The sequence below is a fragment of the Gigantopelta aegis genome, chromosome 10 (assembly GCF_016097555.1).
Source record: "Gigantopelta aegis isolate Gae_Host chromosome 10, Gae_host_genome, whole genome shotgun sequence".
Taxonomy (NCBI): domain Eukaryota; kingdom Metazoa; phylum Mollusca; class Gastropoda; order Neomphalida; family Peltospiridae; genus Gigantopelta; species Gigantopelta aegis.
The window spans coordinates 70,329,381-70,345,768 of record NC_054708.1 but is presented as its reverse complement, the minus strand read 5'-3'; the positions used below and the strand labels follow the sequence as shown (position 1 = coordinate 70,345,768).

The window sequence follows — 16,388 nt, the reverse complement described above, 5'->3', positions numbered from 1 at the left end:
ACATTCATGTTATGAAGTGGGAATCAATCTTTGCTATTAAATTTTTAATTTGGAAGCAAATGCTATAAACTGAAGAGCATTTCAAGAAAGCAGTCTGGAAATTAGACAGTTTATTAAACTTATAGTGTGATCTTTTTCAACTGCAATGTGGTAAACTTGAGACAAAATGGGGATATGCATTTATGATTTATATTACAACTCTTGGAAATGAGCAATTCTGTATATATCTGAAATAAGCTGAAAAGCAAAAGCTGCATGTGAAAAATATTATCAGAAAGCATATTGTGCATTTTGAGCAGCATTTGCTTCCTGCCTCCTGGCAATTTTGAGTCTTAATATATACTGTTATTTTGAGAACTGATAAAAACAGAAGGAATCAAAACTCTCCGAAAAAAAAGCAAAACCAACTAAGATGCATACTGAAAGAAACTTTTAAGGTTGCAAGATGCTTCATTCTGTTTACTTCAAGTAAAGTAACACAAAAATAAGAGGGCATTTGTTTCTCTTTCTTCTTTTTGTTTGTTTTTTTAAGCATATTTTAAAAACACACTCATACCTATTTTGTACAAAAAAAACACCAAAAACCCACATTTTTATCTGAAGCTAAAATCCAACAAAACAAATGAATATATACATTTGCTTTTTTAAAACAACGCCTTATTGGGAAGAAACATGCAGATTTGGTTTTACCATTAAGTAACTGTGTCAAAATTCGTACAACTCTGTCATCCATGCAGTTATATTACATTAATACTAAATTTGTATTAGTTTTAACATGTCATTTTTCAAAGTAGACTAGTACAACTGCACACACAATATTAAACAAAACTCCCACTGCATTCATAAAACTTTACATTCCATTAAATTTTACTTCAATGTTAACAACAGGATATGTTGGTACTAAGAAAATGTAATAACTATCTATCCGATAATGGAAATGTCATACTTTGAGCAACTGTCTAAGCTAAAACGTACATTGTCTTTTAAGCCAGTAATCTTGGGGCCAAGTTCATAAAACGCCTCTAAACCTAGCTCATATTTCTTCTTGTGCTTTCGGTTTTTATTAGATACCGTACTAAAAGTCTTGCTATCTTGAAATATCCAGGTAATTTAAAGTCTGTTATGAATTTGGCCTTTTATACATAAAAGTATTAGTAGTTTATATATGTATAACACAAATGAAACAGGCACACAAAAAAAAAATCATGTCAAGATTTCATCAATTTGCTAAGTAAAAATAACAGTTATGGGAATATTATAGGAATTCCAATTCTCGTATTAAAAAACCTGATCTCCACAAACTGATCTTTAAGCTCTGAATTATGGTCAATAGTTATTATCACAAACAAGGCAAATTCTGAAAAGAGCCATGCAACAATCGTAGATGAGCATTCATGGACATCCAAATGCACCAGTTACCTTAATACGATCCTTACGTTCAGTCGATGGCGGTTTCTTACTGCACTGTTAGTGGTCAAAGAAATGCAGTTCCAAGAGGTAATTTTTGGTAATCGAGTATGGTTTTTAAAAGGATTTTTTATTGGTATATCAAAGAGCATATATGACATATTGATATGATTCATGTATATGTCTTGAAGGAACCATTAAAATATCTGCCCTCATTTTATCCTAAAAAAATAAATAAAAGAAGACTACTGATCAAATTACTATGTTATAGCTAAGTATGCGAAAGATACAATTATCTCTATCTTTTCAAAATTTACAATGTATTATCGACAAAAGCCTACAATTAAAATATCTGTTCTAATTTTTATACTTTGAAGAAAAGAACTATTAATGATCAGATCACTATGTTGTAATACGTAAGAATGCCAAAAGTAACAATTACCACAGTGACTATTCTTTCAAAACTTGCAAGGCATTACTGATACAGTACTACCTTTCACCGGCAATTCTAACTAACATTTAAAGTATGATCTACTGTTTTTCCTATATAATTTAGGTATTGTCCTGGTTTAAAACTAAAATACCCATTCAAAATTGAACTGGACAGGATCCCATGTGCAAAAATATGTGTCTTCAAATCATTAAATTGAGGATTAAACAAACAAAAAAGTTGAAAAAAAAGAAAAGAATAGAAACTTTGAGAGAATATTAAGTAAAGCAAAGCAATTGATCACATACGTTGTTCATGTATTCAGTCAACAGATCCTGCAAAGCTTGTCGGACTGCGTTGCACTCTTGTACGATGCGTTCGCGCCGTTCATCCCGCGTACACGATGAATCGGCCATCAGAGCAGCACCGCTAATGATACTTTCAACACGCTCTTCCAGTGATGGACGTGATCTCACCTCGTTGTAGCTCAAAGGATCCATTATGATTTTTTGCTGATAAAAAACAGATACTATGAAGTGTTTTCCTATAAACATCACCTGAACCTGTATTCTCATACTAATGCAGGACTCACAATGAACAGAATTTTGGTTGAACTACTTTTTTTTTTTTTTTACAGATGTAGAGTACTTATTTGAAAATTGTTCAAAAGTGGCTAATTTAAAGAAAATTTGGTAGCCACATACCAAATGGTGTAACCACTTTGTAAGAAAATGAGTAAATTTGGCAATAGATAGGGTGAGCTATGCTAATAAAGACAAATATGTCACTATCTTGGTCCATTTTAAGATGTAACAACTGTTTTATTTCTCGTATGCTAAACATAAATTTGTTTATGTTGTGGACAAAATAACTGCCCGTGATCAACACTGAATATCACTACTGTCAGAAGGACACACGTTGCTATTGTGATTATTATTGTAATAAGATATGCTACATGAGTAACTACGACAGTAGAAACATCCTGATTGCATAACACATTTTATCACAGTTTTCATGTTACAATATATTAGTATGTAAATCACAAAGAAAAAGAAGTTGGTAGCCAGCCAGCACAAATTCAAATCTATATTACCCAACAATTACTGATTACATAACACATTTTATCAGTTTTCATGTTACAATATATTGGTATGTAAATCACAAAGGAAAAAAACGTTTGATACCCAGTCCCTAATGTGTACAAATTCAAATTTATATTACCCAACAATTACTGATTACGTAACACATTTTATCAGTTTTCATGTTCCAATATATTGGTATGTAAATCACAAAGGACAAAAACACATTTGATACCCAGTCCCTAATGTGTACAAATTCAAATCTATATTAGCCAATAATATAGAATGAATGAAGGAAATGGTTTATTTACCGACACACTCAATACATTTTAAAATTACTGACTGAAACCCCAACCAAGAATAAACAGCATGAAAAGACATCACAATTACCACCACCTAAATACAAACATACATCTAGTTCATTAAGGGCAGCAGCCAACTCGCCAGGGCCCTCGTAAGGATGAGCTGTGGAAGCACCCGTTGCCTGGGCGATGTCCGATATTGTTCCCACAGCATCACACAGCTGCTTGTAAGCATAGTCTCTGTTGGCCCGGGCGGCCGCAAGCTCTGGGTGACGGACATATGCCTAGAATCATTGTCAAAGTTCTTTATACAAACAATCAATGAATGAATAAATAAATATTTAATGACACTCCAGCACAAAAATACACATCAGTTATCTATAGGGTGTCAAAGGTGTGGCTTAAGTATTCTACATATTAAAAACAGAGGAAAAAAGACCCTTCCAACAAATCATGACAATTTTTAAAAAATAAAGTTTACCTTTTTAAAAGAAATATATTAAACTGATTATACTTTTATCTTCTTTTCTAAATTCATGAAGGTTCCTGTAAAATTCAAGGACTTATTAAGGATAAAAATTTAACCACTTTAAGCATCATCCTGAAATGTAAGCACTTAGCAAACCCTGATGGACATTATTATTTAACTTGATGCTTCCCACTGAACACAATGCCCACCTTCGATGTAGTAAGCAGCATCATACTGTTTTTCTTGAGCACGGCCCGAGCAGCAGCCAAATCATCCCGGCGCCGCGGATCCTTCAAGTCCTGCAGTAAGCAAAATACAAAAATAAACCTCTTTTCTTACACACCCCTTGGTGAGAACATCATTCATTATTTATGATATCATACATACATATATCATGGATTTAAAGACATAACTGGCTGCTCTTAGATGATGACCTTGTCACCACATCCATACCATCCAATAGGCATAACAGAAATTGAGAGCTCTGGCACGTATATGTTAACGTGAAACTGATTCTAATGTGTAACAAGTTTAAGTTAGAAAAGATATTAAAATTTGTTTTAAACCTGGTTTTTGAAGATATGTAACAAACAGAATACAATATTTGTCTGTTAGATACCATTTATCTTACAACTTATTTAAATATGTACCCAACTTACATCAGATACATTTTAAAATAACTTGATGCAAGATAAGTGGTATCTAATGGACACTCATGTACTCTTCTCTATTTCTATGAACTGATACTTTTACTTAATTGAAATGTATTCTTGTGTTAAGCAAAAGACCTCTAATGCTAAAGTTTGTTTTGTTTAACTACACCACTAGAGCACATTGATTTATTAATCATCGGCTATTGGATGTCAAACATTTGGAAATTTTGACATATAGTCTTAGAGAGGAAACCTACATTTTTCCATTATTAGCAAGGGATCTTTTATATGTGCCATCCCAAAGACAAGATAGCACATACCACTGCCTTTGATGTACCAGTCATGGTGCACTGACTGGAGTGAGAAATAGCCAAATTGGAACAATTACAAGTGATCATGCTGAAACACAATTCAACGTACAGCTTGTCTCAGTGCTGCTTTGTCCGAGAGCTGCACGACACTTTTACCAAACTCCTTGAAGCTCTGCATCAACTCCTGCTGACTTGTGGCATTCTTGATCTGGTCTAAATCACTCTCAACCTATAAATTAAAACATAAACAATACACACAATATACAGGAAAGCTGAAGCATCAACATTTTTACAGAGCCAAAACTTTTTAACAACTATATATTAGGTTTAATAACCCACCAGTAAGCTGTAAATCAACAGATATGCTATTATATTTTATAAACTGAAGGAAATGATTTATTTGACGACGCATTCTACACATTTTATTTATTTATAAAGTGAAAGTAATTTATAATGTCAAAGATTTTTCACAAAAAGCTGGGCTCCAAGATTCAGAAAAACAGTATTAAATCTTTCCTTTGTGCAGCAAACGTAATTTTTACTTAAATCCACAGCTTGATAAGCAGAATACTAAGAAATATAAATTTCATTAAACTTCCTTTGAAAGAGACACAGACTGCAGAAAAAATATCTACAGAAATCGAACAATATCAATGCCATGATACAGGAAGAAAACAAAAGTTAATAATCTATTTTAAAATTTGATTAAATATTAAAAATACACTCTAGATTGCTGTTTTAACACAGGTTCAACTGTACACAAAATGATTATACACCACAGTGATATGTGGTGTCTTACCGAATGCAGCGTTGTCAGCAGAAGATGTACGTCCACCATGTCAGCTAGAATAAGAAGACGAGTGACGGCCGAAAGAAGACCCCTGGCTGCGCGCACCATGGCACCTCGTTTCATTGAGGAACATGGATCAGCAGCAAAGTCACTCGACGCTTCTCTCATAGCATCACCTAAAATATTTAGAATTGATGATTCAAAGTTTAAAAGAGTGTAATTAATGTGGCCATAACAGACAAGATGAGCTACATATTGAGGCATGTCTTTCACAAAATTTGGCTTAAAATAGATCTCTTAAGATTCAAAAGTTTATCTAACCATTTATGGGTAATACCCCTCCCCTCAATGAAATACTTTTTTGTAACCTATTATGACTATGTAAATGACGTGATAAATTCAATTACATCATACCATTTACAGATTCCATAGCAGGCAATGGATTTAGAGATTTCTTGTTAGGATTCAACCTGAATAATAAATATGATGTAATCTAGATATCAGTAACAATCAATACTTTAAATTGTGACTTTCCTTCGAAAAAGCAGATTGATTGAAACATATTTTATTGCTTTTTAAAGAACAAATGGATCAGGCACAAGTTATGGATTTAAGGCTCACACATTTGAACACAACACATGGTTTTGTGACTATATTACTGAACAAACTAACCAGTGTTTTTGACCTCCTCGATAGCTTGCATCATGTCATTACGCACTTCTGGGTTCTCATTAGCAATTTCCTCTCCACGTTCAATAAAGTTCTCAGTGGCCTTTTGAACTGCTGCAGAAAGTACATGGGCCTTTTTGGATCGTCCCTTTTTCTTGCTGGATGGACCATTCTGATTTACTAAAGTTGTCACCTATAATTAGCAATTATACAGATCATAGAAACATGAATTTGAATTCATAAGCCAGGACTGAATATAAATACATTTACAGGGGACAGTATTTCAAAATCTTAGGTAACCGGAAGTCAGTTCACGTAAATTTTACTTAGGTAACCGATTGTTTGGTTACATGAATATAGTTCTCATAACCTACGAGTTAGGCCTACCTAATCCTAAAACACTTGAACTATGGTTCTGTGCTAAACTGGTGTATTTAACCTTCTGAGTACTGCAGGCAAAATATCTCGCCCGACGTCACGTCAGTCGATATACTGTACACTGTATACAGTGCATTCCCCAATTCATATTTCCCGCCGTTTTGCACATGACACTCACCGGAAACAGAAATATAATTAAAGAAAAAAGATTTCGGCAAGTATTTTCGCTTGACAACAATGGCGGCATGTCGCGGTCATTTTCAGGGATCGATAGCTGATTGTGACAGCTAATTTGATAATAAATTTGATCGTTTTACCAACAACGAAAATTACCAAATATTGCAATATGAATCGTAGTTCGGGTTTAAAAAAAAATTCTGGTCAGAAAACCACTGTTACGGGAATAATGGACATAAATACTGGACAGCTGGCCACAAATGCCCGTAAGTAAACGCAACTTTTTCGATTTTTTGCCTAATTTTAATCACCATTAGCCGATCTAAAATAATAAAAATTACAAAAAAAAGACACGAAAATAATACTTAACGATTCATATATGAACTTTATTTCATGTATTTATAAAACATTTAAGTGAATATATGTGAGTAAAAATTATAAACTTGTACCCACTCAACGTGGTTTTTGTTAAAAATTAATCCAGTAGTCTAAAGGTTAAAAACAAACTGATTTTCAATTTCATTACTAATATATGGTACTTTTCATTTTAGAATGTAATTGTTCACCACGTAACCGATTGATGGTTCTCGTGATTTTAAAGTTGCATAACCGACACGAGAACAGAACAACAGTTCTCGTGAAATATTGTGCCCTGCATTTAGAAAATGTACAAATGTGCAATGGTGGACTGTGCATTTGATTCACATGTACAGGTGTATATATTTTCAGGCATAGAAATAAGCATAGTGTTTGGTAATCCATGTTACAATACATTTATGAATATTTATGAAGTTAACAATTTCCATTATTATTCCTTTACAAATATGCTGTTATCATTGTGTGTGTGATCTATATCAACACACAACTGACTAGGCTCAAAATCAAAATAAATTTCGCGGAACTGGAAAGCAATATTTGCTTCTCAAGTTATTTCAGAATTAGTTATATATATACTTTTCCCAACAGTAATGTGGACAACTAGAGACAAATCCAAATAAAACCTTATGATTTATATTAATATTTACTTCTAAAAATGAGGAATTCTAGACTTATTTGGAATACTTTCAAAAATAATTAAAAGCAAAAACTGCTTATGAAAATTATTATTATTAGAAAGCATACTGCGCATGTTAGATGGCAAATGCTGCCTGATTTCTGTCAGTTTCAGAACTTACCACTACATTATACTACACAATAAATTTTAACATCATCACTGATTAATCAATTTTTTTTTTTAAGAATGCAGGCTATGGATTTCCGAAGCTGTCTTAGTGACAAAACGAAAAAAGAAATGTTTTATTTAATGACGCACTCAACACATTTTATTTACAGTTATATGGTTAAGGACCACACAGATTTTGAGAGGAAACCCGCTGTCGCCACTACATGGGCTACTCTTTCCGATTAGCAGCAAGGGATCTTTTGTCTGCACTTCCCACAGGCAGGATAGCACAAACCATGGCCTTTGTTGAACCAGTTATGGATCACTGGTCGGTGCAAGTGGTTTACATCTACCCATTGAGCCTTGCAGAGCACTCACTCATGGTTTGGAGTCGGTATTTGGATTAAAAATCTCATGCCTCGACTGGGATCCGAACCCAGTACCTACCAGCCTGTAGACCGATGGCCTAACCACGACGCCACCGAGGCCAGTTCTTAGTGAGCACTACGATATCGTAAAACCAGTGTAAGCGATGATGTCATTAAAACATACTCCATAGTGACATCATAGACTATGATGGGTTTACAATATTGTAGTGCTAAAGGGCCTTTCTCATTATGCGATTAGTCGAACCGACTTGTCGAATGCAATGGAATCGTACTGTGAGAACACCTAAATCGGAACAACTTTTGTCTTATACGACAAGTCGTGTCGGTAGAACATTCTATTTTGCATGACAAATCGTGAGCTATCAGCCAATCAAATCACATCTGGCTTTTTTGGCTTGCTTAAATATAAGTTATAAACATGTAAAAATGTCCAGATTTCATGGGTCCATAAAACCTATTATTGAACAAACAATCTCTTCTTTGACAACCTCCCATTTTAAATATTCTGCATATAATTTTACCCTGATATTCAATGGAAATTTTAAACTTACAGCTCATGTAGCCTAATTAGAACACTGAGTGTTTAGTTTTCAACGAAATGTCAAACCTGAGTGACTAGAGGTTCCAGTGTTTTCTCAACAGACTTGGTTCGAATCTCCAGGTTTTTTGGGTCCCAGTGCAACAGGATACTCCCTGTTAAGGGAGTTGGGCTGGTTGTCATGGTGAAACCCTAAAAATGCAAAATCTCAATCATTATTTTAAATTACACATCAATAATAAGAATACAAAATGAGGCTGTTCAATCAAAACTCATTATTAAAGCATTTCTTTTTGAAAATACAAAGTCAGGAAATAAGCAACTCAAAATGTTCAAAAATTATTAATGTAAATGATTTACACTTGAATTTTGTTCACACCTGTGCAGTTTCGTTTGAATATAAAATAATTCTGCTCTATATAGAATATGGGTTCAATATTTCCTGTAAACCATTGTTCTGACTACTTTGGTGAACCACATTTTAAAATTAAATTTCTGTTACATTCATTACAACATAACGTCACCTCATTGGTGTTTGTTCATTTCTCGATAAATGTAAAACTGACGTCATCAGAAAACATATCTGTAGTGTATATGTGTGTGTATAAAGAAAGAGAGAGAGAATATCAGTGTTCCTCGATCTTAGGCCACTTATTCTACATATACACAGTGGTTCTTTGAAACTGATCTTGGCAACAGGGATCACATGTATCTGACTGGGAATTTGTCTCCCACAGCAATTTGTCTATAGCAATTTTTATAAAAGTAACTTTTGCAACAAATAAATATTACTCAAAGGTTATTTTGCTGTATGTAGACATATTTTAAATGTACAAATGTTTTAACTTATACTTATAAGTTTACTGACGGCCAGTGATGTTCCTGACCTACAGCAATTTATATCTCAGTCGTTAAGTTCGAGCCCTGGAATGGGGCGGTTGTGACTCACACCAAAATGTATGGTAGATTATACCTTGACATGTTCTGGGCCGTTTCATCCTGGAGCCAATTTGCCCACATACCAACGTAGAATACTGAATAACAATGGGTTGTCAAGATGTACCTGTATAGACAATATATGCGACTGTCAAAGTCAGCATCCTTTTATGCTTCAAGTTCCACCCTTTTGAAGAATCTTCCATTAAAAACAAAATAGCAAGTGGCAAACATTGCACACTTATTGTCTTTGAAAATCTCAGTGAAGTCAATACAGGTACAATGTAGCAGGGCTCAACCTTAAGAATTGGTCTCCCACAGCAATTTTTAAAAGAATTGCAAAGGGTTAAACAGTCCACCGACGGCAATTTTGGGCCTGCCTATGGCAATTTTTTTTAAAGTGACATTTGCAGCAGATAAACCTGACTGAAAGGCTATCTTGTTATATGTAGACATCTTTTAAATGTGCAAATGTTAAATATTGGCAGATAATGTACACCAAGTGTATACAATTTCGCCATTATTGAGGAGCTTTACCGACGGCACAAAAGTACTATCGGTGATGCTCTCTACCTACGGCAATTTATTTCTCAACGACGGCAATTGCTGTCGGTGCCACCGTTAAGTTCGAGCCCTGATGTAGTATGTGGAATCTGTGTCAATGTAATGTTTTGGGTTGTTGGTTTTTTTTACAATTTGTGTCTGGCAAAATGTGGAGAAAATTAGGGTTAGGGCTAGTCTTTAGAGGTTTTGATAGTGTACCAGATGTTTTGCACCCATGCCAGTTCGCCCTCAAATAGGATGTCACTTCACCCCCACGTGCATAACCAGTTCTCCCCCACAAAAGTAACAGTTCGCCCCCATAATGATACAACTGGTCGATGTTAATGTGTGGTCTGGACCCATCTGTGTGCGCCGAGCTTCCTCTAGTGCAACCCTACCCTATTTTAGGCGATTTCGTGCACTCCTATGTGCATTTTTAGATGCGCGGTTCGACAGCAGCTGTCAAACTTTGATCCAAGTATGATTTACATTTTCAGATCATGCTGAATTTTACTTTCGTAAGAATCCGGAATAAACTGAGTTATTATGATTATATGAATGTCATCAATGCTTAATTCTCAGTCAGGTGTGCCATGTTGCTGGTTCTTCATACCTGAATGGTAAACAGCCTTTTTTCAGGTGTATTCAAAGAGCACCTGTCGTATTGAAACCGAAACCCATGGTCTATCCCACGATAAGGAGGTGGTACACATCCTGATAATTTAAATCTACTAATAGTAATATACTGCTGGCACCGGTTCTTTCTGCGGACAAATACAACAAACTACAACGTCAGCGGTCACCAAAAACCTTCTGTGATGTTAACCAACAGAAGGACAACTACAGCCTGCTATTTATATCACGGACAGGCGATGACAACTTGTGATAACAATGCTTAGGAATAATGAACGATTGGACCAGCAAATCTCGCTAAGAAAAGAAACAAACACACACACACACACACACACTTTAACAAACACACACACACACTTTAACATACCTCTAATGAGTCTAAAGAAACAATACAATAATACTTTAAAAGTAACAAATAATTGGGAGTTGGGGGCGAACTGACAAATAGTTGGAGGCGAATCGACTTGTGGGCGAACTGGTACATGGGACCGGATCATGGGGTTAACAGGTCAAACTGGGGGCGAAACGTCATGGATTCTTTTGATAGGTTACTAGTCATTTCGTACCATCCATTTCGTACCATAGTTTATGGTCATTTCGTACCATAGTCATTTCGTACTCGGTATCTTATTTTTGTCATGGTATGCCACTGCTTAATTTTATTGTTGACGAATAAACGTTGACGTGTAAACATGCCTTGTAACACATGGTCTTCGTGGGTAATTAAGGTTTTTCTGAGATCGGCTTGTCTTAGAAGATCATGATATGTTATTCTAACACAAGGTGCTCGTTGGTAATTAAAGGGACATTCCTGAGTTTGCTGTAATTTTAAAGATGTTATCAACTAACAGAGACTGATTAATGATTGTAATTACGTATCAACTATATTTTTCTGCATAACATATTAGTGGCTGTATATTAAACGTATTTCTGGTCGTTCTAATATTTGTACTAGGTTAAATTTCATCCTATTTCCCAAAATATATTTTTTCGTACGTATGAAATGATTTGATGACAAAATCCAGTTTGGGCTTCTTACAAATATTAAGACGACCAGAGACACATTGAATATACAGACACTGATATTCTGAACAAGAAAATATATTTAATATGTAGGTTTAATCGTAGAAATATTTTATTAGTCGGAAACATCTTATAATGCAGAAAACTCGGGAATGTCCCTTTAATATAATGATGAACAGAAACGTGAGGAGATGAAAGTAATATATCATCTTTTTTTTCTTACTTTCTTTCTTTATTAAGGGGTGGGGCTGCAATATAGTTGCATTAGCCTAATATTTATTTTTTAAACTAGTAATTCGACATTTTACTATCTATCATTCAACTAAGCTGCACAATAAATGATTGAGGTACGAAATGACTAAGGTACGAAATTACCAAACAGACATGGTACGAAATAACTATGGTACGAAATGACTTGGGTATGAAATGACCAAGGTACAAAATGACTTGGGTACGAAATGGTAAAATTGGGTACGAAATGACTATGGTACGAATTGACTGGTTACCTTTTGATATAGAGGGGTACAGGTAGAACTCTTTCCAAAATGGACTACTACTAATCTATACAATTGTTTTATGGGAATTATATCGGACTATCAAAAAACTGATAAATAATATATAAAATAATCATGACGATCATGGAACCGACATTGCAACTTTAACTTTAAAGGGACACACCCTAGTTACGGCTATTTGTTAACCATTACAGCGTTGTTTTTCGCTATTAAACCCCATTTTTCACAAATAAAATTGCACTTTACTTACATTTTATTATTTAGAATACACATTTCCATTCACCTGAAGTGCTTTTTGGTAATCCTGATGTTTGTAAAACTACGAAATGCATTTTTCGCATTTTTTCACAAGACGTACTGTCGAGAAAAAAACGTTAAGCAAGCGAGGTCCAATCTATTTTTAGAGGGAATCTTCCTAAGTAAACGTCACAGATGTTGGTATACCACGTGACCGTTATCATTTTGGTTCGGTTTGTTTTCTCGTGGACGGTTCGCGCAATGAACATCCGATTTGTTGTTGTTCATTTGTGAGATTTTTCTTCACAGTTCGTGAACATTTTCAGTAACAATAAAGTTCAGACAAGTAAGTGTCTCAATACAAAACGTTACAAACCCGTAAAACCAATAATTTTGCTAAGTCTTACGATATCTGGAGAGGGGATACAACCAGGACAGAACAGTTGGAACATGTCCAAGAGAGGTGAAAAGAACGCACCCCAAGTCTGTGACATTTGTCGTGACGTAGGCATTGTTGTGCTTCGAGCGACATCTACCGGTGACATCAGAATACAAACTTTCAAAATTATTTCAAGCAATTGGGACATGGGAATTCCCTAGTTCATCAAGATTAACTTTGGCTACAAGTGCAAGCACTACCAAAGGTTAATCCTGGGGACGAACAACGCCATTAGCGCCCTTCCGAGCAATTTTGCTCGGAACGGAATTCAATCCGAATTGCGGTCAAACTAAAAGAAAAACAACTGTCCACCCAAATCGTGTACTGTACTCTATTTGGAGCATATGGACACTAAGAAATACTTACTTTGAAACGATCTTCACTTTGAATTAAAGGAAAAACGACCGACTGTATGACTTGTTTTTAAAACGCGCGGTACATTATGGGAGGAAAATGAAACTCGGAACAATCTTGTATGTGGAAAAGGATTGGTGAAGTCATTTCTCGTTTCATAATGAATAAAACAAAAACCATAAAACTAAAAATTAATTAAAGTTAATAAAATAACTTAAAAGTAAAAATAAATTAAAATAAAATAAATTAAATTAAAGTTAATAAAAAAAACAAAAAAAACATTAATTAATAGAAATGAAATAAAAATTATGATTTACACACACACACACACACACATATTATATATATATATTTTATTTTTTTTAAAGAAAAAAAAACAGTTCATTAATGTCTCTAAAAATAACTAAAACATAAGTACTAAGTTTTAAACTTACTTACCTGTCTTTTTTCTGAGTTTTCTTCTAAAATCGTCGGGGTGTGTCTGTGTGTGGGGAGGGGGGTTGCCAATGAAACATATTTCTCTCCTTTTAATGAGGAATCATTTCTGTTTAACGTATGTAAAATCCTGAACACATCAAATTTGGTATATATCTTGTTCAACTCTCTGGCCTCCTCGTGGCAGTAACGTTTTTACGTACTGGCAAACAAGAGAGAAATATGTTTCATTGCCCCCCCCCCCCCCCCCCCCCCCCCACACACACCCGGACGATTTTAGAAGAAAACTCAGAAAAAAGACAGGTAAGTAAGTTTAAAACTTAGTACTTATGTTTTAGTTATTTTTAGAGACATCAATGAACTGTTTTTAAAAAATATATATATATATATATATATATATATCAGGCCTCGAAATTCGGTGTTAAAAGGGCAGGCTATAATAGCCTTTAAAAATCTAGGAAATGAAGGGCACCAAGGCTAACCTAAAAGGCACAAAGGCTACGTTCATACATTTTCAAAGGGCACCAAGGCAGTCTTTTTTAGGAAGTCAATTTAACCAGAAAAAAACTTTTATCTATAATTCTGTTAAATTGGTCATTCATCAATAAATCAAAGTATTGTAGTGGTGTCATTAAACAAAACAGTTTTTTTTTTTTTTTGTGGTGTCCTTAAACTTTAAAGACAACTTTGGTGGAGAGAGATTATGACGTATTTGGTCGTCTGGAACAAACGCTGCTGCTGTTCCATCTCATTACAGCAGGTAATGGATCAAAAATCCACTGGTTTCGGACCATCTGAGCAGATGGAGTATGACTGAAAGAACATTATATTTGAATGGCTGGACAATTATGTTAAAGTCTTAACATTAAAGAAATAAAATAAAATAATCTATAATAAAAGTAGATATGTTAATTTTATCTATTAGTTTGTGAAGGTATCTCCAGAGAATCACTGTAGAATACAGGTACTAAGTTTTTACAAGTTTAGCAGCGATGGTTTTTATACACCCCCACCCCACTTTTTGGCACTTTCTTACGCCGTGCCCTGGACCCAATCATTGGCGTTGTTAGAGACTGGACCCAGACTAGACATGCCTGGACGTTGAATGGATATGAGCATAACTAATTTGTTTGAAATTGGAATCATTAACACATGCTCTTATTAGGTACCATGGTAATTGGTTACACACGAGATCGCATGACAGTACGGTAACGTGTGTGGTGATTAAACGGCTTTTATTACAAACGGCTAAATACTGTAGGCCTATAGAGGAAAATATATCGTATTATCTAACTCCAGTCATCTCATACAATGTAGGTTTATTTTCCCAAAACAACAACGTGCGATCTCAACAAAACAATAAAGGATTTCTCGATACTACATGCACATACTACAAGTCATCGCGTTTATTTCCGCATGCAAAGGTGAAGGTCATTTGAAGAAGACATGGTACAATTTTTGTTGTTGGCTACTGCTTAGGTCTAGTACCCAGAATTTGTTAATATACACGGGTGTAGCCTGTAGGAAGATACCAAAAAGTGGGGTGGATGGGTACACAGACACATGTATAAAATTAATATATAAACCATCGATGCTGCTACAAAGTACCCCCTCGGCCTTCCTCGCTTCCTACGCCAGTGACGTATAGGCCTATCAACTGCTGAGCATGGGTAATAATTAAATAAACGGAATATTCAAGAATAACCACAAACATTAAACAGTTCATATTTATTTCAGTGTTTCAGTTAATTGGGAATAAATTAATTTGGGTGATTTTAGCATGGGTCCGTTCAATAGGCTAATGAACATTAAAACTATAAGTCCGTCCGACAGGGAACGCCTTTTTTATTACTATGAAATTTACTACAAGTTATTAATTTCTAAGCCGAATGATTTGTAAATTGCACACAAAATTAGTATTGTTTTGTTATTTCCAATACACGTTTGCTTTTCTTGTTACGTCAAACAAAACTGAAATTAATAGCAAAAAACATTTTTTTATAGAATGATGGGACAGACTTATTCTCAACGTGGCCATTTGGTTTATTGTGAAGCGCACAAACCAGTCCAGTGGATGTTGAACGCTATTGTTTAAATAGCTAATAATAATAATTTTGACCTGAAATAATGAAAAAGTTTTGACAATTTTTGTCTTCTTTACTCTTCTTTTTCTTCTAGGCATGGTTTAGCCTATTTTGAAAAAAAAAAATTCCCCGGGATTCTTTTTTGGCTATTTACGTTTTGTTTTCGTAAATGTACGACGTTAAAACTTTCGGCAATTTACGGTGGGGTTTTTTCCCGTAACGCTGTACATTTCAACCGTAATTTATCATTCGTTACGTTTGATGTGCAATTATAATACATAACCAAGAAACTGTATACAAACACTACCGAGCAACATCGAATTTGTGCGTGTTTAATGTTTTAAAATAAAAGTTAGGGTTATACAAGTTTTGAAGAAAAAAAAACATACACAAAAGGGGCACCACGGCAGGTAATTAAAAGGGCACGGTTATTCA

At 34.7% G+C, this 16,388-nt stretch overlaps 1 protein-coding gene across 3 annotated transcripts in view; it reads right to left on the bottom strand.

The window, feature by feature from the left end:
- Positions 1 to 16,388, bottom strand: part of LOC121384647 (catenin alpha-2-like) — a 35,622-nt gene that overhangs the window by 17,441 nt on the left and 1,793 nt on the right. For 2 of the 3 annotated variants that reach the window (XM_041515123.1, XM_041515122.1), the window contains exons 2-9: positions 8,824 to 8,946; positions 6,114 to 6,303; positions 5,451 to 5,617; positions 4,761 to 4,880; positions 3,897 to 3,986; positions 3,329 to 3,502; positions 2,146 to 2,349; positions 1,420 to 1,464 (exon numbers count right to left, since the gene is read on the bottom strand). In XM_041515123.1, the coding sequence (XP_041371057.1) occupies positions 1,420 to 1,464; positions 2,146 to 2,349; positions 3,329 to 3,502; positions 3,897 to 3,986; positions 4,761 to 4,880; positions 5,451 to 5,617; positions 6,114 to 6,303; positions 8,824 to 8,937 (1,104 nt within the window). In that variant the 5' untranslated portion in view covers positions 8,938 to 8,946. The remainder of the gene's footprint in view (positions 1 to 1,419; positions 1,465 to 2,145; positions 2,350 to 3,328; positions 3,503 to 3,896; positions 3,987 to 4,760; positions 4,881 to 5,450; positions 5,618 to 6,113; positions 6,304 to 8,823; positions 8,947 to 16,388) is intronic. The other variant, XM_041515124.1, reaches the window with a different exon arrangement.